The sequence below is a fragment of the Anastrepha ludens genome, chromosome 5, assembly GCF_028408465.1.
Source record: "Anastrepha ludens isolate Willacy chromosome 5, idAnaLude1.1, whole genome shotgun sequence".
In the NCBI taxonomy this organism is placed as follows: domain Eukaryota; kingdom Metazoa; phylum Arthropoda; class Insecta; order Diptera; family Tephritidae; genus Anastrepha; species Anastrepha ludens.
The window spans coordinates 96,148,625-96,176,253 of NC_071501.1; the positions used below are offsets into that span (position 1 = coordinate 96,148,625).

Consider the following 27,629-nt stretch of genomic DNA (forward strand, 5'->3'; position numbering starts at 1 on the left):
AATAATAAAATAAAAGCCAAACTCAAAAAATAAAAAATTAATTAATTAAAAAACCGAAAACCAGACTAATAAATATTTTAAACAAAAATCTTAAAAACAATTATAAAACTAAAAAAAAAATGACTTGCGTTACTGCCCTAGAGACCGGATTATAAAATACCTACAAACGATAAAAAAAAATTAAAAAAACCCATGCTCAAAAAATGTTAGCGAAAATTTAAAAAAGTAAAGCCTTATCGGCATAGAGACCGATGTACATATAATATTGCTGTTTTTTTCTTTCTTCACTCCTCTGGAGAGTATAGGCCCTGGACAAGACTCTTCCATCGTAGACGGTTCTGTTCTGTTGTTTTCGCACCGTCCCATGAGATTTCGGCATTTGCTAGTTCGCGCTGCATCGACCTTCTCCAAGTGTTTTTTGGTCGACCGCGACCTCTGCTCCCTTGAGGGTTCCAGCCCAGTACCATTCTCGCGATGCTATCTGGTGGTTTTCTCAATGTGTGACCTATCTATCTCCACTTTTTGCGTTTGATTTGCCTAAGGATGGGTTCCACGTTCGTTGATCTCCACAGTGCGTCATTATTGATGGTGTTTGGCCAGAATATTCTGTAGATAATGCGGACGCATTTGTGATGGTGCTATAGACCAGAGACATATAATATAAAGTGCCTAAATACACATAAAGTGTCTCTTGGCTTGGTTCTACGTAGTCTTCATGTGTATATGGCTTTTCTAAGTGCTGAAGCTTCCGGGAGTATGTGCTCTTCTAGTCTTTTTTCATGCTCCGCAGCAATGATAGGTATAATGTCGACAACTTTTCCCATATATACCAAGGAGCATTAGCCATGGTCCATACTGGCTTTAAAACTTGATTCTAAAGAAGTAATTTGCTTTGTATTGACAGTTTAGAGTTTCTGCCAATCAGCCATTTAAGTTTTTTTGATTTTATGTCAATTTTGTTAGCTTTTATTTTGACATGTTTATTCCATTTTAAACTCGTGTCCTGTTATTCCCAGGTATTTAGCAGTATTACTATGGGGCACTGTAAGGGAGGATATTTTCACCAGAATATAAGTAACAAGAAGATGACTGGTGAAGTCAACGTGTACAGATTTGCTCTCGTTCAGTTTAATGTTCCAGGTTTCAGTCCACATTATAATTTCTTCTACTTGTAGATATTTAAAAGCAGCGAGTTAAGAATAAAAATGATTGAAAAATAAACAAATAAAAAAATCAAAAAACGGAAAATAAAAAAAAATTTGATAAAAACCAAAAAAATTAAAAGAAAAAAAACAAAAAATTAAAAGAAAAAAAAAAACAAAAAATAAAAATCGAAAAAATGTTAAACAAAAAATTTAATAAAGTTAATACTTTATAAAACTAAAAAAATTATTTTGCAGTTTAAGGGGGTATTCTAGTCTAGAAATTTGAAAAAATCGAAATTTTTTTTTTTCAAAATTTGATAGTTTAACTATTCAAAAATATCTCCCTAAAAGGATTTTTCAAAATTCGAATTATTTTCAAAGCTACAACTATTTTAGTGACGTGGCAGCTAGACTGGTTTGAGCGGACAGCAAACTTTAAACGTGTTTTTCTCGAAACTACTTCTTTCGATACGGTCGGCACGATATCTCAAGTTCTAATCAACCGATTTGCTTGAAACTTGTCATGAATATTCCCTAAATATATCTCTATCGTATGAAGCTCGAAAAACTGGAAATTTCAATTTTTTAATATGTGTAAACAATTCGAGAAAGCTTAAAAATAAGAGAAAAATCGACCTCAATTTTTTGAGTAGCCGCCATTTTATGGACAAATTTTTTTTTCCGTTTTTTCTGGTTCATACGATAATGACATTCATATTAATTTAGAATTAGTATTTTTTTTTTTCAGATGACCACAAGGGTAGAAATCGTGACGACGGGGACACTGCCTTTTTTCCCCCCTTCCACTTCAAGGACGCATAACTCCATGAAAATTCATTTTTTTTTTTCAAATTCATTTTGTGTGCTCCTAATATATGAATAAATAAATGATAAAAAAATGTATCGTAAAAATATTAATAGCTTTTTTTTTTATTCATCGTCAAAAAATGCTCGAAATTCGGGCCTCTAGACTAGAAAACCCCCTTAAAAACTAACAAAAAAATAAAAAAGGTGAACCCAAAATATTATTGCAAACTTTTCGTGATGGACCTATATTTCTTTAATGTAGAACGAAAAAAAGGAAAAATTTAGATTTTGATTTAAAAACCAAAAACCGCAAAAAAATTAAAAATATGTGAAACAAAATAATTCTAAAAAATTAAAAAAAAAGTTTAAATAAAAACTAAAAAATTATTTTCCAGTTTAAAAACTAACAAAAAAGTAATTTACAAATAAAAAATAAAAAATACCTATATTTTTGGCATGCGAATTGCTAGCGTTACAAATCAAAAACTTCAATATTGAAAAACGAAATAAAAATTTATATAAATAAAAAAAAATATACAAAAAAAAAAAAAATTTTTAAATTTCAAACAAAAATTCTTAAAAAAAATTATTTTTATGCATAAAACTAACGAAATAAAAAAAATTAAATAAAAACTAAAAAATTTATAAAAAAAAAAAAAAAACGAATGCTGTTTAAAAATTAACAAACAAAAATTATTAAAACATTTGGATTGGCAACTAAGTAATTGCGGATTTCACTCATAGATGGTTTCAGTTGAATTTTTAGGTTTGCAGAGGTAATAAAAATGAAAAACACATTTTGTTATTTGATAATTGACAATACAGCTGTCAATCAGTAAAAAATGTTTTTGATCGATTGCGTAGTTTTCGTTTGGCGTTCGTTGAAAAATGAAAAATAAAAAGGAACATTTTCGTCATATTTTGCTTTTTTATTTCTGCAAAGGGAAAACCGCATCGCAAGCTCATAAAAAGTATTGGCACATCCACCATATAGTCCTGACCTTGTACCATCTGATTACTTTTTGTTTCGATCTTTACAAAACTCCTTGAATGGTAAACATTTCAATAATGGTGATGATGTCAAATCGTACCTGATTCAGTTTTTTGCTAATAAAAACCGGAAGTTTTATGAACGTGGGACTATGATGCTGCCTGAAAGATGGCAAAATGTCATAGACCAAAATGGGCAATACATTACAGAATAAAGTTATTTAGAGCTATCAAAAATTTGTCTTTGATTTTCTAAAGAAATCCGCAATTACTTAGTTGCCAACCTAATAAAAAAGGGACTTAAATATATTATTGTCACCTTTTCTTCGTGTCCCTTGAAACCTTTACTTTTATAGGCTGGCATTACAAGCCAAGCAATACTGAGTTCAGAATTTTAATTAGCACACACAAAGAAAAATCTTTTGAAGATAATCTGAAAGGATACAAATAGTGGCATACATTTATCATAGTGTATATTCAAAGGGCAAAATGGGCTCGAAGTCATTTCAACATGGGTTTCAAGGTTAATGTGACCTTGTGGAGCGTCAAGAGCTAAAAAGTGCAAGAAATTTAATCTGCACATAACCTCAATATAAGTAAATCACTTGACAATCCAACACCATAATGGACCTTTATTTATATACAATAAGATAGTTTTCCGCATTAAACCAATTTCAGAACTTGACTTCGGGACATTTTTGGCCATTTGAAAAAGTTCTTGAAGGTCGTCGAAAATGCTGAAGTTGACAAAATCGTGAAAACTATCGAGTCAGACTGGAATGTGAGCGCTTATTCCATTTTTCAGTAATTGATGATTAGTCTGAAGGGTATTTAGCACCATTTTCATAAGGAAAACTAGAACAACGTATTTTAATTTCTTCATTAATTTAAGCGAAAACACTTTGAGAACTTTGCACTTCACCCAATACATCACTTTTTTTGTGTTGCAACTTGCTTGGACATCTTGCAATAAAATATTTACACATTTTGTGCAAATTGTGTAGGCAAATTATCTTAACACTTTGTGAAAGACGAACGATATTAATTGTCGTCAATTATAATAACTTACAAAGATTGCTTCAAAAAAAGTCAAATTACAAAAATCGATTTTTACAACTGTTTAGGCTCACCGAATAAAAAAATACTGATTCATCCAATGCAGCCTGGAATTTGACACATCACAGTTTTGTTGTTCTACAAACCGATTTTAATGGTTTTTGCATATTTAAAAGCTCAATGCTTTTGCAATAACCTGCCGAAATTTCAGGTCAATCGGAGCACAATTGGGTGAGTTATAGCAATTTTACTGAAAGTCATAGTAAAAGTCGTGTATAGCCAATGCTGCCTGGAATTGGGGGTGCTCCACCTCATTTGATATTTCACAGTGTTGTTGTTTGACAGCTGATTTAATGATTTTTGCACACTGAAAAGCTCAACGTTTTAGCAATAACCTGCCGAAACATCAGGTCCATCGGGGTGCAATTGAGCGAGTTATAGCAATTTTACTGAAAGTTATAGTAAAATTTGTGTATAGCCAATGCAGCCTGAAATTTGGGGGTATTCCGCCTCATTTCACATTACACAGTTTTGTTATTTTACAACCGATTCTAATGACTTTTGCATATTTAAAAGCTCAACGCTGGCTGAATAAGTTTTTTTTCGTAAAATATTTGAAAAAAATCCATAACTTGGTTCTCAATTTCGTGAAAATATTTTAGAAAATATATCAGCTCGTTAGTTTCTTTTTGTAGAATATTTAAGGAAAATATATCAGTTTGCTGAATGAAAAAAAAAATGTTTAATCTTTGAAGAATATCCGTAACTTTTTTTTTTTTTAATTTTTGTAAAATATGTAAGAAAATATTTTAGTTCGCTGAATAAATTACTTACTTACTTACTTTTTTTTAAATTTTTTTGGAAAATATTTCGAAAAATTCCCATCACTTTGTTTTTTATTTCTTTTGGCAGAATATTTGAAAAAATATATTAGCTCGTAGAATAAAAAAAAATTAAGATGCATTATTTCGTTTTGTTTTGAAAATATACGAAAAAATATATTTCTCATAGGCGGCATTTTGCTGTAGATGGCGCTATCTTAGCCATTTTGCAATTTTCGATTTTATAATATAATATCTTCAAGCAGCTTCCTCTTCTTTGCCTTCTTGATTGGCACAGTAAATGACTCAGAGCCATCAGCCGATATTAACCTGGTTCAACGAAGCGTCAATCATTTCTGCCTCATGCTAGCCATTGAGAATTACAAACAACTAGTGCATCCAAGCTTATCTTCATTTGGTCTTTCTTCCTCTGTCACCAGGACGACCGGATACCACGTTAAGCTCTTTCAGGGCTAAAGAGTTTGTATCCATTCGTACGACGTGACCAAATTATGGTTGGATGGTTGTTGAGGTGAGTGCTTACAACTTCAGTTAACCTTAGAAATGCACATATTTTATACCACAGTTTTCAATATAACCTAGAGATGAAAATAGTAATAAAATTTTGCTGTATGCGACACAAATGGGCAACTTTCGTTTTTCATTCAATTCAACCCGTGGAGTTCACATGTCTGGTTGACGTTGCTCAGCTCTGTTAAACTTTGAAAACAAGCTTTGACCTAAAATCTAATTATAGTCCAACGCAATACTAAGCAGCTGTAGTGGCGATGCTCCACTGCTTATTCTACCGCTTACGGAGTTACAGGTACGGCGGGTGTTCCAGTACCAGTCTGGCTGAGTTCGCCTTCAGTGCCTAGGGAGCTGTGAAAACAGCGGTTGGTGAGAGTCTATGATTCCTGTCTATTTCCTTGCTGGTTAAAGATCGTTTGGTCACAAACTCCTTGAAATTCGACAGGGTTGTCGATTTTTGCATTTTTAGTCAAGCTTAGCGAGTGTTGACAGATCCAACATCTAATGAAACTTAGAGGTATAACAACTTATTTTGCTTCGAGTATTTTTTGAGATAGACCATTAGCCATTTCGTCAACTGAAATGAGGGTAACGCTATACCGAAGCACAGGCTAAGCTTGATTCTCGTGGTTAGTTGTCACTACTATAGAGTCTAGAGGTTTTTTTTTTGTAGCCAGGCAATGCGAAATTATGTGGTTGTTCCGATACTGGAACTATTCTACATGTCTCCGAGTTGGTAAGGATTTCAATTTAAAGGCTCTCGCGCTATTTAAATTGCGTTATTTGAGGGCTTTGAGAATTTCATTAAATAAATTTATAAGTCGCTAAGTTTTGTGTGTGAGGCATAGTTTTTAGAACTGAATTCAATGTTCGCACTCGCTATTAGTATAGAAATCTGTGAAATTCTTTTTTTCACCAAATTGTTTGTCTCTTGCGGCGATTAACCGTTTAAAAGTGAAGAAAGTCATATTCTACAGAAAAATTGCTTAAATTTTCAAGCGTATGCTTTCCACCATATATACACGCGATACAATACTCAAAATTCTATTACATGGGCATTGATATTGTCCACTTAAAAAAATTCTGCTGGCCTAGCAACTTTTGAAAATTCCACTTTAATCTTATAGTTTGCCACATATAAATCTTCAAAAGCACTTTTACTTACATGCATTGCAGAAATGTTGCTCCTTACACTTCACCTCAAGCCAGCACCTAAAACTCGGTGTCCTTGCCATAATTCATGTACTTGTCATTACCTGCCCGATCTGGCACTGACCAAAGCGCAGCGGCTGGGCATTGAGTGGCGGAGCTCTTAAGCCAATAAGTTAGTAGCAATGTGCGCGTTTCAAATTTCCTTCTCTTGGAACTTAGAGTTGTCTGAGGCATGTAGCGAGTGCGACAGGCGCCTTTGTTGCACTCGGACGCGGAATACGACTAAACTTTTCCCATCAAAAGTTTTTGGTGCAAGTGTTGGGGCATACGACTCAATACGAGTGTATGTTTCATTCACCCATCGTGAGAGCCAGAGCCAGTCACCTTCACCATTACCTTGCCAACGCTGCTGGTTTGTCTTGCTAATTTGTTTGCTTTAGTATTTGCTGCTATTTGGGTGAGAATTAACAAGATGCGCAAGCAATAACAAAAATACACCTTATTACAGAAATATAAATTAGTTTAACAGAAAAATGTAAAGTTTTATTCTAATTTGGCTTAAATACCTCAAGCGAATTTGTATTGTGAAGAGTTTTCAAATTTTATTTAACGACTTGAAAGTGAGGTAACCAAGCTCCCAGATTGGATATTGCAACAATGGACCAACAATGCGGTCCAAATTGTGGATTTTTTTCCATCCCATGCTATTTTGACAGTGAAAGCTCTTCCATAAGGGAATTCTTGAGCGAAAGTCAATATCACATTTCCAGGGAACAAACGAAAAGACTAGCATTATTGAATTTCGTTGGGAAATATTGCAAACTTATTTACAAAATCAGTGTTGGGTAGCCCAAACACTGCGATTATTGAGATCAAAATTATCTTTTCAGAAGTGGCGCATTTTCATTTCGGCGACTTTGGTAATAAGCAAAATTGCCGCATCTGAGAATCGAAAACCCATACGCAATCGTCAAGAGTCCAACCCATCCTCAGGGAGTGACTGTTTGGAGTGGAGGTTTGTATTTTGGACGGGTGGTATCATTCGCTCATTTTTATTTAAAAATGCTGTTGGAAATGCCATTTCGATGAGTGCTACAGAGGCACGACAAACTATTTTTTGTGGCCGACATGAGCTTGGGTGATCTGTAGTTTCAGTAGAATGGCGTGTCATGCCACACAGTTCATTACGAAATCAATCTTTTGCCCGTCAACACTTTTTTTAGCCGTGTTAAAAGCTGCATCAGACCTCTGATTTGACCTCCTTTTTGTGGGCTGCCAAAGGACCAACGTTATGAGAATAATCGGATAACGCTGCAAAACCTTGAGCTGAGCCTAAAACCGTCACCAAAGTCTTGGACACTGGGAGATAGAGGCAATCAATATGAACGGAAATAATGAAAATGGATTTAATTGAAGTTTTTAAAAGAAACAGTTAAATGAACTACCTATGAATCGACCTTGCATTTGAATTGACCTTTCTCTTACGCGATTTTGGCTGAGTTTAATGTAGTGTACCAGTCGCTTCTTTCTCGTATTAAGTGCCACCCGTTAGACACACCAAGTGAAGTCAAGTCCTTCTCCACTTGATCTTTCCAACGCAGAGGACGGCTTCCTCTTCCTCTGCTACCACCAGCTGAACCCCGCACCGAACAGTTTCAGAGCCGGCGCATTTGTATCCATTCGGACGACATGACCCATCCAACGTAACTGCTGGATTTTTATTCGCTGCGCTATGTCTCGTAAAACTCATACATTTCATCGTTTCATCGCCCACTACACTCGCCGTCGCCAACGTGCAAAGGTCCAAAAATCTTCCACAGAATGTTTCTCTCAAACACTCAAAGCGACGCCTAATCGGAGATAATGTCATCGTCCAAGCTGCTGCGCCATACGTTAGCAGCAGCATGATGAGAACCTTGTGGAGTGTTCGTTTTGTTCGTCGAGAGAGGACTTTACTACTCAATTGCTTACTTAATCCAAAGTAGCATTTGTTGGCAAAAGATATTCTCCGTTACAACCTTGAAATCATAACTGTCAATAGTGACGTGGGTGCCGATTCGCGTTTATTTGGTGATAGGAGATACTTCGTTTTGCCATTTCGTGACCCATTCGTTTTGCTTTTATTCAGTTTAGAAAAGGCAGAACTAACTGCGTGGTTGTTAAGGCCGATAATGTCATTATCAGCGGCATACGCCAACAACTGTACTGTAAAAATTGTGTTTGAGCGGCTTGTACGATCTTCTCCAACATCAGGTTAAAGAAGTCACACGACAGCGTATCACACTGTCTGTACGACGGCGCTGCTGAATCGACCTAAAAGCACACATAAAAACTTAAGTACTTGAAGAAGCTAGAAATATTCGTTATTGTACAATGCGATTCAGGGCTGGCTTTAGACATGCTAAAAACTCGGAAATCTGATTTTGGAAAGCTGTATCATACTGTGAAAACCAGAGGAAAACCGAGGAACAGAAAAACCGCATCGCATACGGCCATTTTCAAGAATGTCTCGAATATCTGATGGAATCTACTCAAAAGAGCTTTACTTTAACCTCATCCTAGGCCTCTCTGATCATTGTAGTGCCTACCAGTTTGAATTGACAGCAATAACAGAGGTGGCTCGCGGTACTTTCATATTAATACAGTCTTGCCAGACAGCAAATAGATCTCTACATTGCTATAGCACTTCCTTAAAAGTAACTATTGAGTGCTGGAGCTCTCTCAACCAGCTGGCTCGGAAGTATGATTTGCACGTAGTATGAGACTTCGGGCACAGCTCGATGAAAGAATATCTAAATCTTTAACCTCCTTTGACCGTTAGAGCGGTGGTAGGTATCAGTATTGGATACTGTCTAGAGCGGACGCATGGTAAGCGAATGGGGTCTTTTAAATGAGTTCTGTGCAGAGATGAAGAAGAGGTAGAAGTCATCACAAAAAATTCGAGAATATCGAATCAAGTAGGACACCCTGGTGGTGGTTTCTCTGAGCAATAATATTAAGGGGTTCCTTTAACTACTTATGGGCTACTCGAAGAGAAGTAGCTAAGCTCAACAAGCGCTGAACGCCAACTAAAATGTATGGTATGAGTATAGAGTTGTAATGACCTCTTGACTAGCGAAATATTGCTGGTATTGGGAGGAGCTTCTACGAAAAATTTGCAATACTGGTTGGGCTATTATTAGGCACTGTCCAATAGGAATAATTCTGGCGACGAAATACGGATAATTTAAGATGGTACTCAAATCACGGTGAGCCGGCTAAAACGATCGTCAAGCCATGATTAACGATCAGGAAGAAAGTCATCTATTATGAGCTTCCTTCTATACGAGCTATTCTTCAGACTACACACTTAATTTCGATCTTTACCATAGGAGAACAACTGACCAAATTGAAGCAGGCGATTGACCGGAAGCAGCCAAAATTGGCGAGTAAGACGGATGTTGGTTGTGCTTCACAATTAGTAATCTTAGATGGGACTTTATATCACATCCATCGCATATTCCAGACTTGGTACCAAGCAATTATTAACTTTTTAAACATTTGAAAAATTTTCTAAGTTGTACAAAACATATTTGTTAATAGCGGTAAGGAGTTCTTCAAACGACAATCGGTTCTACGCAACCGGAACGATCTGGATTTATATTCGGCTAATGACTGTCACTCCAGCAGTATTCCACGTGTATGCATGAGAAGTATTTATGCTGCTACAACAACAACCAGGAGTACTTCAATCGCGGAATTGTGAAATTGCCTTCAAAATCCAAATTTTTTAATATAATTTTTCAAATGAAAGGAAAAAAATTCTCTAAACTGACCCTTTCAAATTTTTAAATTTAATTTTTCAAATGAAATGAAAAAAAATTCTCTAAACTGCCCCTTTCCCTTGTAGAGGCTACATACTCGCAATCGCACTGACGAAAGGCTTGAAATAAAGCAGAAATCGCACCCTCATCCATTCGGCAGATTTGGTCCTCTATTCATAATTCCTATTTTGGTTCTTCAGGGCTTCAAGAAATCGTATTCTTTGGAGGGTATCAACATTTTTTTATTTATTTTTATTTTTAAATAATTTTGATCTTTAGAAACCTATTGATCCACCCTCGTATGTGTGCCTTGCCTTGCCTTAAACGTTTTCATACTTTTCATTTTATTGACATAGTAATAACAAATAACCAACTGTTGAGGTGAACTCTGCATATGAATTTGCATTTCTTTGCAAGAATATTAATAACAAATACGCTACTATGTTTACATTCATATAATAAAATACAAATTTATTGCCTACTGCGTCAAATGTGAGAAATATTGATCAATGCATATAAAATGACGACTGCTTCATACATATGTATATTAAATATTTGAGGTATTGGAGAACCCTGTCGGGAATGCCGTAGCTGACTACAGAAAAAGCTGATTTTTCACTCACTTATTACGGTTAACTTTTAATTGGTTTCAAAGTGATTGACTGCGCAACCGAAAAAATATGTGTGAAATTGTTCTTGAAATTTTCAAAGTAACTATTTACAATGCACTCGCGATAATATGAACTAAATAAAACCAGGTCTGTTCAGTTTTGCGAGATTGTTCATATTTACGAAAGGCAACTAAATGGAAAATTATTCTATTTAATTAGTTTTGAGATATTTTAAAACCGCAAAAGAAACGTTGTTTAATAATTTTTTCACATTTAACAAATAAAAAATTAGTTACAGTCAAAAAGTTTTTCATACTTAAATTCATGCTTTGTTTAATTAAAAAAAAAATTGAGTTCATGTCGAAAAAAAATCAGTAATCCGCTTTTGTTGTTTCTTTTTTTCAAGCATCTTAAAAACTGCCTTTTCCCTTAGCTTCTTCTTCTTCTTCTTAATTGGCGCGATAACCGCTTACGCGATTTTGGCCGAGCTTAACAAAGCGCGCCAGTCGTTTCTTTCTCGTGCTAACCGGCGCCAGTTGGACACACCAAGTGAAGCCAAGTCCTTCTCCACCTGATCTTTCCAACGCAGAGGAGGCCTTCCTCTTCCTCTGCTACCACCAGCTGGTACCGCATCGAATACTTTCAAAGCCGGAGCGTTTGTATCCATTCGGATGACATGACCCAGCCAACGAAGCCGCTGGATCTTTATTCGCTGCGCTATGTCTATGTCGCCGTAAAGCTCATACAGCTCATCGTTCCATCGCCTGCGATATTCGCCGTTGCCAACGTGCAAAGGTCCAAAAATCTTACGCAGAATCTTTCTCTCGAACACTCCAAGCGTCGCTTCATCGGATGTTGTCATCGTCCACGCTTCTGCGCCATACGTTAGGACGGGCATGATGAGAGTCTTGTAGAGTGTTAGTTTTGTTCGTCGAGAGAGGACTTTACTGCTCAGTTGCCTACTTAGTCCAAAGTAGCACTTGTTGGCAAGAGAGATTCTACGTTGGATTTCAAGGCTGACATTGTTATCGGTGTTAGTGCTGGTTCCTAAATAAACGAAGTCTTTTACAACCTCGAAATTATAACTGTCTACAGTGACGTGAGTGCCGATACGCGAGTGCGCCGACTGTTTGTTTGAAGACAGGAGGTACTTCGTTTTGTCCTCGTTCACCACCAAACCCATTCGCTTTGCCTCTTTATCCAGTTTGGAGAAGGCAGAACTAACAGCGCGGTTGTTAAGGCCGATGATATCAATATCATCGGCATACGCCAACAATTGTACGCTCTTATAAAATATTGTGCCTGAGCGATTAAGTTCTGCGGCTCGTACGATGCTCTCCAACATCAGGTTAAAGAAGTCACACGACAGCGAGTCACCCTGTCTGAAACCTCGTTTGGTATCAAACGGCTCGGAGAGGTCCTTCCCAATTCTGACGGCGCTGCTGGTGTTGAGCAACGTCATCTTACATAGCCGTATTAGTTTTGCGGGGATACCAAATTCAGACATAGCGGCATACAGGTAACTCCTTTCCGTACTGTCGAATGCAGCTTTGAAGTCGACGAAAAGATGGTGTGTGTCGATTCTCCTTTCATGGGTCTTTTCCAAGATTTGGCGTATTGTGAATATTTGGTCGATGGTAGACTTTCCAGGTCTGAAGCCACACTGATAAGGTCCAATCAGTTGGTTGACGGTGGGCTTCAGCCTTTCACACAATACGCTCGCTAGAACCTTATAGGCGATATTTAGAAGACTAATCCCGCGGTAATTGGCACAAATTCCAGGATCGCCCTTCTTATGGATTGGGCAGAGCACACTTAAATTCCAATCGGCAGGCATGCTTTCATCCGACCATATTTTGCATAGGAGCTGATGCATGCACCTTACCAGCTCCTCGCCGCCATATTTGAATAGCTCAGCCGGCAGTCCGTCGGCGCCCGCGGCTTTGTTGTTCCTTAGCTTCTTCAACACATTTAAATCCCATTTATCAACCATTTCAATCTCAGCCCATTCCAAAGTTTTTTTGAGCATGTCAATAGCTTCCTTTGATGTAATCGTCTTTTCCGGCTTTACAGAACAGTCATCATCATCGTCGGAAATTTCCTGTATTTCATTGTCATTGCATTCAATAGCATCATCGTTCTATTCTCTAACGGCGAAAGCAGTGAATTCAACCTAAAGTAAAATTTAAAAAAATAAAAAAACAAACTTTTTTAAATAACGGTTCTAAAACACAAACCTCAGGTCTCAAGTGTGGCACCTTCTTCCAAATCCCTTCATTCATAATTAAGTTGCTCCGAAGTACATTCCAAGGAACGTCATCATCCTCTTGATTTTCTACCATACTTAAGACATTGCTCCATCATTTGGATAGCACAAAATCATCTACATTACTCCATGCAGATTCTAAGGCAACAATCGCTTCCTTAAGCGTAATTTGCTTTAGAGCCTCAAGCAAATCAAACCCCTTTGCAGAAACAGAAGCCAAAAGACTGTTTCTATAGTATAGTTTCCTAATCCTAATGGCATTTTGATCCATAGGTTGTATAAGAGGGGTGACATAAACATTGTTAATATGCAGCCGTCTTCAGTTATTAGTTCATCCTCGGGTGGATGCGATGGAGCGTTATCAATTAAAAGGAGAGCTTTTATTCGAAATCCCTTTTCCATCAAAAACTTTGTAACTTAAACAAATTTTATGAGTTTTAAACTACTGAGATAAAAATATGAAAGCTTACCTCAGGTATGAATGAATGGTGGAACCAATCTTTAAAAATAGCCGAAGTCATGCATGCGGATTTCGAATGTTTATTTTATTTATTTATTTATTTATTGTCTTTGAATGGATACATTCTTACAGACTATATTAAGCTAATGTACAATAGTTTATTAGTTACTAAGAAAAGAACGATTTAAGATGATTGACTAAGATGCCATACGGCCATGTAAAATCAGCACCAGAAGAATTGAAAAACATATTTAAATCTGAACATGCCCTAGGAATCGGAGCATTAATCCCATAGTTGGTTCTCGAGAAGCCAATTTTAAAGGTTTCGTACTGTCGGAGCCTCATATTGGGTATATTAAATTGAATTTTACTTAAGAGGGAAGGACAATCAATAGATCCAGAAATAATACGAATAATAAATGAGCACGATAGAATAGACCGTCTGCTATCAAGTGGTTTTAAGTCAATTAGTAAACATCGAGAGCGGTACGATGGTACAGGTTCAGAAAAGTTTAAAGATCGGAGCGCAAAACGAAGAAAGACTTTCTGCACTCTCTCAATCCGATTAGACAGACCTATTTGGCACGGTCTCCAAATAATAGCGGCATACTCTAATCTTGATCTAACAAAAGCACAATACAATGTTTTGAGAGTGTGTGGGTTGGTAAATGCAGAACAATTTCGGCGAACGAATGCTAGCATCGCATATGATCGTCTTATGACGTGGTTAACATGGCTGGTGAAATTCAGCTTAGAGTCGAAAATAACGCCTAAGTCTTTAATTTCCTCAACGGATTGCAAAGGTAAGCCAGCAATATTATACGAAGTATGCAAAGTGTTGTTTGATTTAGCATATTTTACGTGAAAGCATTTGCTAATATTTAGTGACAGATGGTTTAATGTTGATAATACACTGGACAGTCAAAACCTTTAAAACAACTAGGATTTTTAGCCTTTCCGACTACAAGAAGCTCGAGTTGATGAGATTCTGATGCATTTGAATAACACAAGAAAGTTACTCTTTGCTTTTCCATCTTTGCACCTGGGGCAGTTTTTTCTAACGATGACACATACGTCTTTTGTGGCAAAAGTTTCCAGTATAAACCGGATTCATCGGCGTTGTATAGTTGCTCACGACTTAAGCTAAGCTCCTCCATTTTCATCCTTAACGCCTTTTTAAATGGGTCAACTAATTGGGGCTGTGAAGATAGTTCTCCTCCAGAAACTTGGAGCAACCGAACGTCATATCTCTTTGTCAATCCATAATTACACTATAAATTAGCGTACCCTTTCGTAAATATTCTACAATATCTGATTTTTCTCTTGAGGTCAAAAACGTATGCTTTTTGTGTGCATTTTTTAAACAGATTAATATTATATTTTTTGCAAGAAAATGATTTACCAATTATGCTCCATGAAATGCCCAACTTACAACGTTGAAAATTTATATTGACGACTGAACATACATAGAAGAAGGCAAATCATGCACATGTGTATGCGAGTGAACGCAAGAATTTCTCAGCGACGGTTTTGTTCATTTTAAATTTTATTAAGTAGGGGATTCTTTATTATTTAACAAATTAAACTAAATTAATTACGTTAATTTTGAAAAAGAGCATTAGGACTATCAGTTGTACAAAATATGTGAAAACAGTAGGACTAGAATGCTTGCGTGGAAATAAAATGAGATATGCTTGTACTTATAATCTTTTATACTAAAAACTAAATACGGAAAATTTATACTTAATTCAAATTATAAAGTAGTTAATAACGATGGTTTTATCGGATGTGGGGTTTTTTAACAATTTAATCCCGTTCTTTCTGAAGTAATGATTTCTGGCGCCTACCAAAGCGGGGCAATCCTGGAAAATATGGTTTAAAAAGAGAGCTTCTCCACAGTGTGCGCATACTGGAGGTGGCTCCCCAGTCAGGATGTGTTGACGTGTGCCAATAGTGTGGCCAAGACGTAGCCGGAAGAAATGTTCATTTGTGTTTTCCCTACGCCGGTGGGGTATTGTGGGGGTATATGCTCTCGGTTTATGGTAGTGTAGTGGTGGTGGGTGTAGTTTAGCCACTCTAGTTTCATTCTGGTGCTGAGATATCGTTTAATTGTTGACAGAATATCTCTCTTTTCGCATGTGGGATCTTTTGTTATCGGTGCTGAGGCGGCTTGTTTGGCCGCACTGTCTGCCATCGCGTTACCGTGAATTCCTATATGGATTAGTATCCAAAGTAAGCGTAAGGAAACCTCCTTGTCAATGAGCGTATCTCTTATTCTGCTAATGGTGGTTGTATTGTATAGATGGTTCAGGACTGCTTTGAGAACTGATTTGCTGTCGGTGCAAGTGAGAGATTTACGTTCATTTTTCAAGGCCATTATAGCATGACAAACGGCAGCTGCTTCTGCTGCAAAAACAGATGACCAGTTCCTTAAAATACCTTCGAATCGCAGATTGTAGATGGAGAGACCAGACGAAATGCAAAATCAGCAGGACGTTATGACCCACCTACAACCTCAAGCAATCGTCGACATTGATAAACATGAAACGACGGGACGCCTGTAGACTAACGGCAGTCATACCTGGCTTCTGGTCAATCGGAGAACAAGCCGCCAAAATGGGCATCCCTCACAACATATACTGTCATAGTTGTAAACAACCGGAGAAAAAGGAAACAATCTTCCATTTCCTCTGTAAATGCCTTGCTCTATGGAAGGAGCTAACCCTGTGCAAACCGCTGTTAGAGAGACTCGAGCAACTGCGTCAACGACGTCAACAATGTAATTAGGTTCCTAAACCGCACAGACTGGATATAGTTTTGCTGTAAATAACTGTTAAACAAGTTGGTAACGGGGATGTGGCAACAAAATGGCGCGGAAGCGCTAGTTGAATTCTGGATGAATCACCACTCTAACCAACCAACCGGCAGAGTTTGCACCCGTAGAGCGTCTTCGTTTGTGTTAACCACTGCAAAGCTGGCTGGTGCGTTATCCGATTTTGAGTCATCTGTGAACCACAAAGTTCAATTGCCATCTTCATAGTATGTCTTGCGCTCCTGGAATATAGAAAGGAATGCTTCGGGTGATGTAGTATATTTTGCAAATTTGGTTAGGCTGAGGTCACAGGATACTTTCGTTATTTTCTATTGTGGGTTTTTTGCTTCGTACTTTATCATGAGATTGGATAACCCCAGCTTGTTGGCGATTCCAAATATTTGATGTATAACAGAAGTAACTTTTTGTGGGCTTTTGGATCGGCTTATATTTGAGATGTCTTTGCCGATGATTGAGTTGGATGGGAAAAGGAGGTTTTTTATTGATCGGTTGCCCCTCGGCAGGCAATGGTAAACCTCCGAGTGTATTTCTGCTATGAAAAAGCTCCTCACAAAAATATCTGCCGCTCGGAGTCGGCTTGAAACTGTAGATCCCTCCATCTGTGGAACAACATCAAGGCGCACACCACAAATAGGAGGAGGAGCTCGGCCAAACACCCAAAAAGGGTGTACGCGCCAATTATATATATATATATATATATATATATACAGGTATCCCTCGTATAACGCGATACTTACGTCCCAGAAGAATTGCGCGTTATGTAATTCCGCGTTATCTAAAACATAGTTTTCATATAAATTTGGGGGTTAGTTCCAATAGGTTTTTTTTTAAATAAAATACATACAAAATAACAGATACACATATATTTCAACTCAATACTAAAGTTCAGACTTTCTTATACAATTAAAAACACAAGATATGAATAATAATACATACATATGTACATTCATATTTCAAAATTCAAAAAACAAAATTTAAATAATTATGTGCACATTAAAAAATTTAAAAACAAACTAAAACAAATTAAAGGTTTATTAAAAACTTTATTGTTATTCTTCAAACTTCATATGGTAATTAATCTGTTTCACTGTCTTCAAAGATCTTTGCACGTGGGCGTTTTGGGGGAGCTTCATCAGAAGATATTTCTTCAACATAGTTTTCGCTATTGGATAAGAAACTAGTTGTGGGACCTTGTGGTTCTTCTACTGGTTTTATAATTGCAAAATCTGTTATCAGATTTTGGTGGGTGGGTTTTTTAAGCTCCTTTTCAATTTCGTAATAAGGTGCTAGATTAATATCTATTTCCCTTATTATTTTGCTGGATCTCTCCAGCGAAAGATCATTAGTTCTAAAGAAAGATTTCATTTTCTCAACCAAACTTAAACCCTCTCGTATGCGCTTCAGAGCGAAACTGGGAATTGATTCACAGATATCTTCTACCGAAGTGACGTCATCTTGTGCGAAATTTGAGACGGATTGAGATTCAGTTGTTAATTGAATTAGGTCTGTTTCGGTGAGGTCTGTACCTTCATTCATAATTTCATAAATGTCATCTTCGTTCATATCGTCAAAGCCTTCTCCACTAAAACGTTGACCTATCGTTAATATACGGCTCACTTCCACATGTAATGGTGGCACAGCATTATTTTTTCCAACAATCTCCGGCCATATGTTTTTCCTTGAGCCATTTAGCGTGGATTGCTTTAATTTTTTATGAGATTTTTCTACAATTGTAATGCAGTTTAAAATTGGAAAATTTTTCCATAGTTCTGTAACTGTCATGTGAGGATTTAAATCCATTTTATCAAGAATAAGTTGGAATGTTTCCGAATATAAAATGCTTTGAACGTTGATATTATACCTTGGTCTAACGGTTGAATGATAGACGTGGTATTAGGTGGTAGGAACACTATTTCCACATTGGGATGGCTTAAGTCTTTTGGATGTCCAGGGGCATTATCAAGTATTAAAAACACTTTGAAATCGATGTTCTTAATCTTCAAATAAGTTTCAACCTCAGGTACAAAGCAATTTAAAAACCAATCTCGAAAAATACTGCTTGTAACCCAAGCCTTGCTATTTGCCCGCCAATAAACAGGTAACTTGGATTTATCGGCATTTTTCAACGCTCGTGGATTTAACGAGCGGTTTATAAATAAAGCTTTTGTAATGTAGTCACCAGATGCATTACTACAGAGAAGTAGAGTAATTCTGTCTTTTGCGGCCTTAAAACTCGGTGCAACTTTTTCATTTTTCGAAATGTATGTCCGACGCGGCATTTTTTTCCAATTTAGACCTGTTTCGTCCGCATTAAAAATTTGTTCTCCCTTATAACCACCTTCTTCAATGATTTTAGCAAGAGTTTTAGGGTAAACCCTCGCAGCTTCTACGTCTGCCGATCCAGTTTCACCTTGAACTTTAATGTACTGATTGGCATTTTTTTTGTAGCACAGTCTTCTATCCACAACATTAACGCTTTTTCCATTTTTTCTATTAAAAGATCACTCACACTTGCAACTCTTTTTGTGCTTATTGATGACCCAGCAATAACAGAATTTCTAATTTTATTTTCATTTTGTTTAATGGTGCGTATTGTGGATTCATTTAAACTGAGAGATTTTGCTATTATAATGCTTTTTCACCACTCCTTAATCTATCCAGAATATTAATTTTGTCATCCAAGGTAATAAATTTTCGCTTTAGCGTTGGTTTTTCGGCAGTTGAAGTTTCACTATTCATGGCTACAAAAATTTACATACATATGTACATATGTACATTGTAAATAAAAAAGAAAATTACCAATAACAAAAATTTACATACATACCTACATATGTATCTTCGATCACAAATATAACTTATGCTGATACTTAAATGTATTAAATTTCTAAAAAGAAATTTTTTTTCCTTATTAAACACCTGATATCCACAAAAGTTCACACTGTACTGATAATATAATAAATATTAATGAGCAAGAAGAGTACAAATATATACAATAATATATGTCGTAAGCATGCCTGGTATACTCACACATGTTGTGAAGGCAAAAAAGGGTAATTCCCGGTTTACATTAAAAATACATTACATATTATAAGTATGTAGTACGCAAATTAGGGTTACCAGATTTTATAATTATGTATTTTCCCCTTCGCGTTATATAAGCCTAAATTTCGCGTTGTACTGAAACCTAATTTTTCCAAATCGCGTTATATCGAAACCGCGTTGTATAAGACCGCGTTATACAAGGGATACCTGTATATGCTTTTTTGGATTATAAAAGTGACAAGTCCATCGGTAATTATGGAAAAATGTAGTACCTAATATTTTCATGTTTTGTATGATACATTTACAATTTCTGTATTATTTATAGCTAATCTAAGCTTGTGAAAATCGCACGTATGTTTCCTACATATGTATGTACATATATGAACATTTTTTGATTTCTCTAAGCATTTATTGGCTCCAGAATAATCCTCCCATTCCAAGTTGCTCTTTATTAAATTCTTGAAAGTTGAGATCGTTTCTATATTCTTGTTCCTTTTGCAGAGTATTTGGACGTCATCTGCATAAAGGCAGACCTACCAGACTTTTGGATTTTATAATATTGGATTTTATAAAAAGGCGATGCGAAAAAGGCCGACAGATAAAGGAGAACCCAATTATTAATTTTCATGATAAGGTGCAAAATAAGAGTAAGTTAGATAACCATTATTTATTATTATAAAAAATTAGGGGCATGGTACCAAATGCAACGTAAAGTAGCAGAGGCATAGTCACCCCTACTTGAAAAATAATGAACTTATAGCGCATTTATAGTTAGTTGAGTTCCCTGCAGGGGTATCTACACATGTGTATGTATGTATGCTTGCCTATTTACAATACAACGTTTGGTGAATTCCGAATTCGAACTATATTCCACTTGAGAAAACATTCGTAAATGTACATACCATATGTATGTATGTATATCAAATTTAGGTTGACGTTCAAAGATGCTCAATTAACACTTTTCCCTAAAAGTGTAAACAAATAAACAGAAATTAAAAAATCGTAAAATGAAATGTAAATTGTCAACAAAACTGATTTCAACCCCATAAAGAAAAATTAATAAACAATATTTGCTTTCTAAATTCTGTACGATTTGTGTGTAGACTTACAAATGTGTTTTTTGTTTTGGTTTTTTTTTGTTGAATTTTTTGTATTTTCTTTATGGCAAAATGCATTTGAAATTGAAAGGAAAGTATTTTTAGAACATAGAGTATAAAAGCATAGATAGACGTCAGCGTAGTGCGAGAGATGGTTTTTATACGGATAGAGAAGAGCTGATTTGCTTATTGGATAGTTTTGTCACTAAAAGACTGATCGCCGGCAACAAATACGGGTTTTATGTACCCTGATAGTAAGAAATAATAAAAAATATTTGAAAAAAAAAAAATGTTAAATTGCAATTATACATGGCATTTTGAAAAAAAAAATGTTAAATTGGAAACTGTCTCGAAATATCAAAACAATTAATGTGTTTTCGAAGCACGTTAGTCCAAACTAAGTTAACATTGCATCCAGTCTTTCTTGTTCTTCTCTTTAAAAGTTGCATATTAACTAAAATTTTCGATGGCAACGTTGCTTATGAGAATTAGGTTTCGTTGTCCGTCCGCATTAGTTGCACTTAATTCTTGAGATAATTTCGAAATACTTCGTTAATCCCGATTAACGTCACCGTCTGAGTTATAAGAGGACTTTGCTCGTCTGTTGGTCTGTTTGAACATGTTAAACTGCGGAACGGTCCAATCGGATTTGATTGGTATAGATGAAACGAAAAGCAAGTCAAGAAACTTAGTAATAATGCAATTTTGTTTCCAATATAGTTTTTACCAAAAAAGCAAGTTTCAGAGCAATCACGCGCTGTTGCTTAGATATCGACAGAACTTTAAAAAAGAGGTAAATTTCATACAAATAAAAAAGTTCTTTTGAGCAAAGTGCCGAATAAAATAAGATGCTTCAGATCTAACACCTAAAATGCACAAAAATAAAATTAACATGGCTGCAATTCACATATAACACATACAAGGTGAAGTCCAAAATAAACAAGAGTGAGCTAAAATAGAAACGTCAGGAGCTTTGTTTTGACAACTTCGAGTTTATTTATTCAAAATAGTCCCCTCTGGCCTCGATACACTGTTTTGCGCGATCTAAAAGGCTTTTCGAAAGAGTGTTTCAGGTCATTGATCGGAATGTCCTTCAGGACGTCGGTACAAGCCTTTTGGAAGGCCTCTACGGACGCAAAACGTTTTCCTTTCATGTCCAAACGCAATTTTCCGAATCGGTAGAAGTCAAAGGGGGCCATATCAGGCGAATACGGTGAGTGATTGATGGTTAAAATGCGATTTCTAGTCAAAAAATAAGTAACAAGAGTGGATCGATGTGATGGTATAATAAGCGCCAGCGTCCTCCTTCGCGATATTCAGGGCGAATTCAACGAATGCGATGAAATAAACGCTTCAAAACGCGGATATAGAAAATTGCATTGGCGGTTTGGCCCATTGGCATGAACTCCTTGTAGACAATTTTCTTGGAATCATAAAAATAAATGAGCACCGACTTGATTTTTGACTTCTCCAAACGCGATTTTTTCTGTGGTGGCTCGTCAGGGGCCTTCCATTCGGCACTTTGGCGCTTAGTTTTATGTTCATGTTGGAAAAACCACGTTTTGTCACCAGTTACGGTGTTGTAAAGGAAGTTCTCGTATTTGCTCGCCTCTTTAATTAGGGTTTTTCTAATGTTGAATTCTGAGTAATTTTTGGTCCTCAGTCCACAATCTTGTTAATTTTGGACTTCACCTTTTACATATAAATAAAAATGTTCATACTTTTTTGTAGCACGTTCAAAAATCAATACTGCAGCAGACACTAGTTTACAGTAAAAAAAAAATATGTATGTCCTTCATTATGTCTTAAATTTTTTCCTGTTTTGCGTGGTTTAAAAAATAAGTAACTAATTAAAAAAACAGAAATCGAAGATTGTTTTCTATTCAGTTTTACATAAAATCTAAAATTGCCGTATATTTGCAAAACAAAATAAATAGAAAAAGTATGACTTTTGTAAAAATTTTAAAAACGTTTAATTTTAATGAAAAATTTACCTATATAAAGCCACTACCCTTCATTAATATTAAAACAAAGCAAAAAAAGGAAAACCAAATTTTTTTTTTATTCTCAAAAATTTTTAAACTTTTAACTTTATTTAATTTTAATGAAAAATTAACCTTCTATAAAAGGTAGTGATAATAATACTAAAACAAAACAAAAAAAAAAAGGAAAACCATTTTTTTTATTGTAAAAATTTGTAAAACTCATAATTTTAGTGAAAAATGAACTGTAAACGAAGGATCATTAATTTATTTTCCTTTCATTCAATGTATCGGATGTTTTGGCTGGTTAATTAAATTTGCAGAATTTACCTTTTTTTCTTTTTACCTTCTCTATTTCAAAAACTAAATATAAAGTGGCGCTAAATTAATCTAATTTGCTCAATTTTTGTTCTTCGCTATTGTTTTTGAATAACTTTTTTACTAAATACAATACAAAAAAAAATATTATTTTGGTGTACGGAAATTTTTATTTTGGCCTTACGCAATTCATTGTTTATTAGTTTGTATATTGCAGATGTCTAGGTCACAAGCGTTCTGCCTGGTTGAATAATTTTGCGTCACCTTGTATTATTAAAGGGCATTAAAAATGTTTTTTTTATTTTTTTATTTTGTTGGACTGTGTTATTTTCATAGTTCACAAGTTTCAATATTTTCGCACATCTATTTCATTTGCTAGAAGAGTCACAAAAAAAAGATGCCGCTTAACTTTGTGTAATTCTTCACCAGTGCTAATTAATTGCATTAAATGTATAGGGTTATTCAATAGGTGCGCTTCAACTTTTTTCCGATAGAGAGGGCGAACGACGCAATATTTTTTATTTTTCGCTTGACATTTGTAAACTTCATTAGTATACATTTCATCATTGAACGCTACACACTTCAGCAACGATTGCAAATCGTGCAAATTTTTTATGAAACTAATCGTTCTGTTGCTGCTACTTTAAGAGCATTACGGCCATTTTACGGTCAATTTAACAAGCCGTCCCGTTTTGGGGTTATGTGAAGTCATTGGTCTACAGTAACAAGCCGGCGACTATTTGTGAGCTCAGAGCCAATATTGAACGCGAAATTGCTGGAATTTCGGCCGATTTATACAAAAGAGTGGACGAAAATTGGGTTCAACGATTGGACTTCGTAAAACGTGCACGCGGTGGTCATGCAAAAGAAATCGAATTTCATACTTAAATGTATATGTTCAAACTCGTTAATAAAAAAAATTAATATAGTTAAAAAAGTCAAACCGTTTGTGTTTTATTCAAAAAAAAACCATTATTAGAAGCTTCAAAACGGCAGTTATAAACCTCCCTACGTGGTAAGCTCTTTCTGCCCCTTCTCTTCCTCTTTGCATCATCTCCAGCATTTTACTTTCCTGTTAGTGTTAACTTGAATCTAAGCTTTTGTAGGTGCTAATTTACGTTAATTTTCGTTATTCAGTTGTTAAGTATGCACACTGAACAGACTTCATGCCTTACTGTTGTTTTTGATATAAATATATAATTAAAAAAATAAATGAACAAATAAATAAATAAACAAAAATCATAACCATGCCGAAAATAGTATTTTTATTAGAATAAATAGAGTAAAAAATAATTTTGAGCACCCTGTTTTCTGCTTAGCTGTTTACGTTTACTTCATTCTCTTGCTCTACATTACTCAAATATCTCTTAATCACACTCGAAGCAGTCGACGTTAACTGGCCCTTCAAAATAATCATGAATGTGTACGAGTATAGGCATCATACTCGCCTATATCTTATCAGAACTTATTTGAACACAAAAAACACTAAACACAATGAATCGATAGCAAATGTTTTAGATAATTGTGAAGGCATTATTTCTAAACACGATTGCCATTGTGCACACATTGTTCACGAAAAGGTAGCTCGTTAAAGGCTTTATTGTTAGCAGACCACTTCTCCTACTACTACTCGTGTAATGTATATTATTCGTGCTACTGTTATCGTTGTTCGTAGACTCGTCATTTATGTGACAATTGCCAATTGTTGCTTGTGACTGTGTAACATTAACTCTTTTTGTTGTTAGTACGCTGATTGAGAGCACTAGCTGCAGTTCCCCTTTGCACTTTTGTAAATGCGTGCATAGAGCCAGTACAGGTGACCGCGTTAAACGAACAAGTGGTGACTGTGTGACATTTTTTCACATACATACATATTTACCTAACAAAGTGTCATACAAGTGAATACATAAATACGAATATGTCTTTGGATGTGGATGAGGAAAAGGCCAAACAGGCGCTTGATGAGGTCGATTTCAGCAGCGGTTTCGAGACACAGTACTTGCAGGAGTATCGGCCGTCGAAAGTGGTGCGCCCCACACGCCCTGATCCGAGCCTAGCCTGGTATCGTGATGTCAAAGCGGTGGTGATGGTTTGCTTTCTATTCATAGTGCTTGTCACTGGTTCAGTTCTGTTGATTCAGACAGTTTTCTCTGCTGATCCCACAACTGTGGTGGTGCTCTTGGCTGCCTATTTTGTGTTAGCTCTGTTCTTCATTTGGCTTGAGGTGTTCAGCAAGCATGTGCGTTGAGAGCCACCAAGCTAAGAGAGGCTTGAATTGAATTTAAAAAAGAATTTAGAAAAAGTGATACAATTTACATACATATGTATATGAAAATCAGTGTACCGTTATATGTAGTTATTTGTTTATTAAAAGATCTAATGCGTATGCTCTTAAAATACTAAATGAATTTTATTCTAAATTTAACCCCCGAGTGAGTAATCAGATGTAGTCACAATCACTCAATTTTCGGCGAACGCGCATTTTGGTGCGGTCAGTCGGGTAAAAAAAAGAGGAAGGGCGAACCATTGTAACAAGCTCTACAGGCGAGAAACGATGTCTTTGCTGGTATTCACAAAAATAAAATCAACACGAAGCAAATGTGAGGTGTATGGCAAATAAAAAATGAAAAATATATGGAAATAAAAATCGGCAAAACCAGAGCTTTAGTGCAGAAATAATATATTAGCTGAACATGTTTCTTCTACTATTAGGCCGAAAGACTGGGGGGAAATGGTCAAGAACTTGAAGTGCTCGTAGTTTTTTTCTGAGGCCAGGAATCTTAACGTAGTGGATAAGCTCTCGCTTGGCGTAATCGCGTTTCACATTAGTGTATTTGTTTTTAACAATTACAGGCGTCACCAATGAGAACTATGAGAATAATATAAGTCTGCACGTTCATACGAAAGAATTTGTAACATTTCTAGAATCTGACAATTTAAAACGATTTAATAGCAAGAAGGATAGAGATTGCGTGCATTCTGCCTTCCGAATTCGCCGTGTCGTAAGAGCCCATCTATAAACATACAAAAGGAAGGAGAATTATTTGTTTGTTAAGAAGAAGAGTAGGCGAAAGCAATGGAAACAACCACACACAAGAAATAATACGCCCACACACATACTTTCTAATCACGACGTCATTCGCATAAAAACGCAAAAATCTGCACTTGGAGGCTTTATACAAGGTCCGGCACTCGAAGTGTAACCAATTAAAAAGGCCATAAATTTAGTTTGGAACATTACTTTTATTGAATTCAAAATAAAACATGTGTGAAAATAATACAACATTAAGAATCAATTTACTTTTGCTCGATATGACCACCTTTTGCCTTGACTATGGCCTTGAGACTGTCCAGAAATGAATCGCAAGAAACCCGAATATGACTTGAAGGTATTTTGGCCCACTCGCGGACAATGGATTTTTTCAACGCCTCGTGACTAGTGAGTCTTTTAGTTCGGACCTTGCTCTCCAAAATGGCACAAAGAGCATAATCCATCGGATTCGCGTCTATTGAATTTGAAAGCCATTGTGGGCACGTTATGAAGTTCGGAACGTTGTTTTTTAGTCATTCTTGGTTCAATCGAGCTTTGTGAGACCTGTTGAAACGTCCATGGTCTGCCACCGAAAGGTTTTTCTGCCCACAGCTTCAAAGTAACCTCCATAATTCGTTCCCGATAATATTTCTTTGCCATTTACCTTGACGTCAGGCTCAATAAAAACGATTGGAATGGGCCCATCTGCGGTTATAGCGGCCCAAACCATGACCTGTGGCGGGTACTGCTTTCTGGTGGCCAATCCATGATTCAATTTTTCTTATGAATGGTTGGTCAAATAAACCCTATCGTTTTGGAAGTTTGCGCGAGCGGTCGGAAGTTGGTTACACTTCAAGTGCCGGACCTTGTAATATCTCCTACTTTTGTTTGTTATGTTTGCTTGCTTGTATTGCGAAAGAAGCTCATGTCAGAGTAAAGTACTCGTAATTATTTTTTAATGGCGCCACCTCCAGTACTCAATTCATATTTGCTAATCAATGCTCTTTGTTTTTGTCATCTTTTCCTCTTTTCCTTTTTCCTTCTATCTTTGAGCTATTGGTTCAAAACCATATCTAATGTTGAAAACAGTGAAAGACCCTTACCGCAGCCCCTAACGGGCACAAAAACTCATCCCGTGATAACAACTGCGTTCTTTTAGTTACATATTTACACTGTGTGGTGAGAGAGTAATAAGATGACAGGGTTCTACGGGAATTTTCAAATATCGTGAAATAAAATCTACGATACTACGATGCGGAAGGAAGGAATTTTTCATTTACATGCGGTTCTCATTAGTTTCATCGTAACAGCTGAAAGCGAGCATTTGCCCCGCCGTAACTGCCTCAGTCCAATATATCTGACGTAACGAAGTGCTGATCGCAAATCCTCATATTATTTTTTCAGAAATTAGGATCGATTTGGCACTTGTGATGCCAGATTTGGTCCAATTTGAGCACTCGGCGGAGGGAAACTTAAATAGTGTAATATGTGGATGACGTCGCCGAGATCGGCGGCAGGACTCCACAGCACATTTTTTGCATTCGCTTTTCCTTATAGGCATCTTATGGGTAACGATAACTTTTACAATTATTAATTATTTTTTTGAAATTTTGCTAAAGTCTATAAGTATTAATGCTAAGTTTTTATTTTTGTAAAATAAAGCAATCAGTCATCATTTTTTCGG

At 36.1% G+C, this 27,629-nt stretch overlaps 1 protein-coding gene across 1 annotated transcript; it reads left to right on the forward strand.

Annotated features, from left to right (window-relative positions):
- Positions 1 to 24,541: 24,541 nt before the first annotated feature.
- Positions 24,542 to 25,321, forward strand: LOC128863374 (uncharacterized). Its single transcript, XM_054102502.1, has one exon. The coding sequence runs from the start codon at positions 24,833 to 24,835 to the stop codon at positions 25,160 to 25,162; it is 330 nt and encodes a 109-aa protein (XP_053958477.1). The 5' UTR covers positions 24,542 to 24,832; the 3' UTR covers positions 25,163 to 25,321.
- Positions 25,322 to 27,629: the final 2,308 nt, after the last annotated feature.

Coding starts and splice junctions, on each gene's coding strand:
- LOC128863374 (XM_054102502.1), top strand. CDS start 24,833: ATGTCTTTGGATGTGGATGAGGAAAAGGCCAAACAGGCGCTTGATGAG.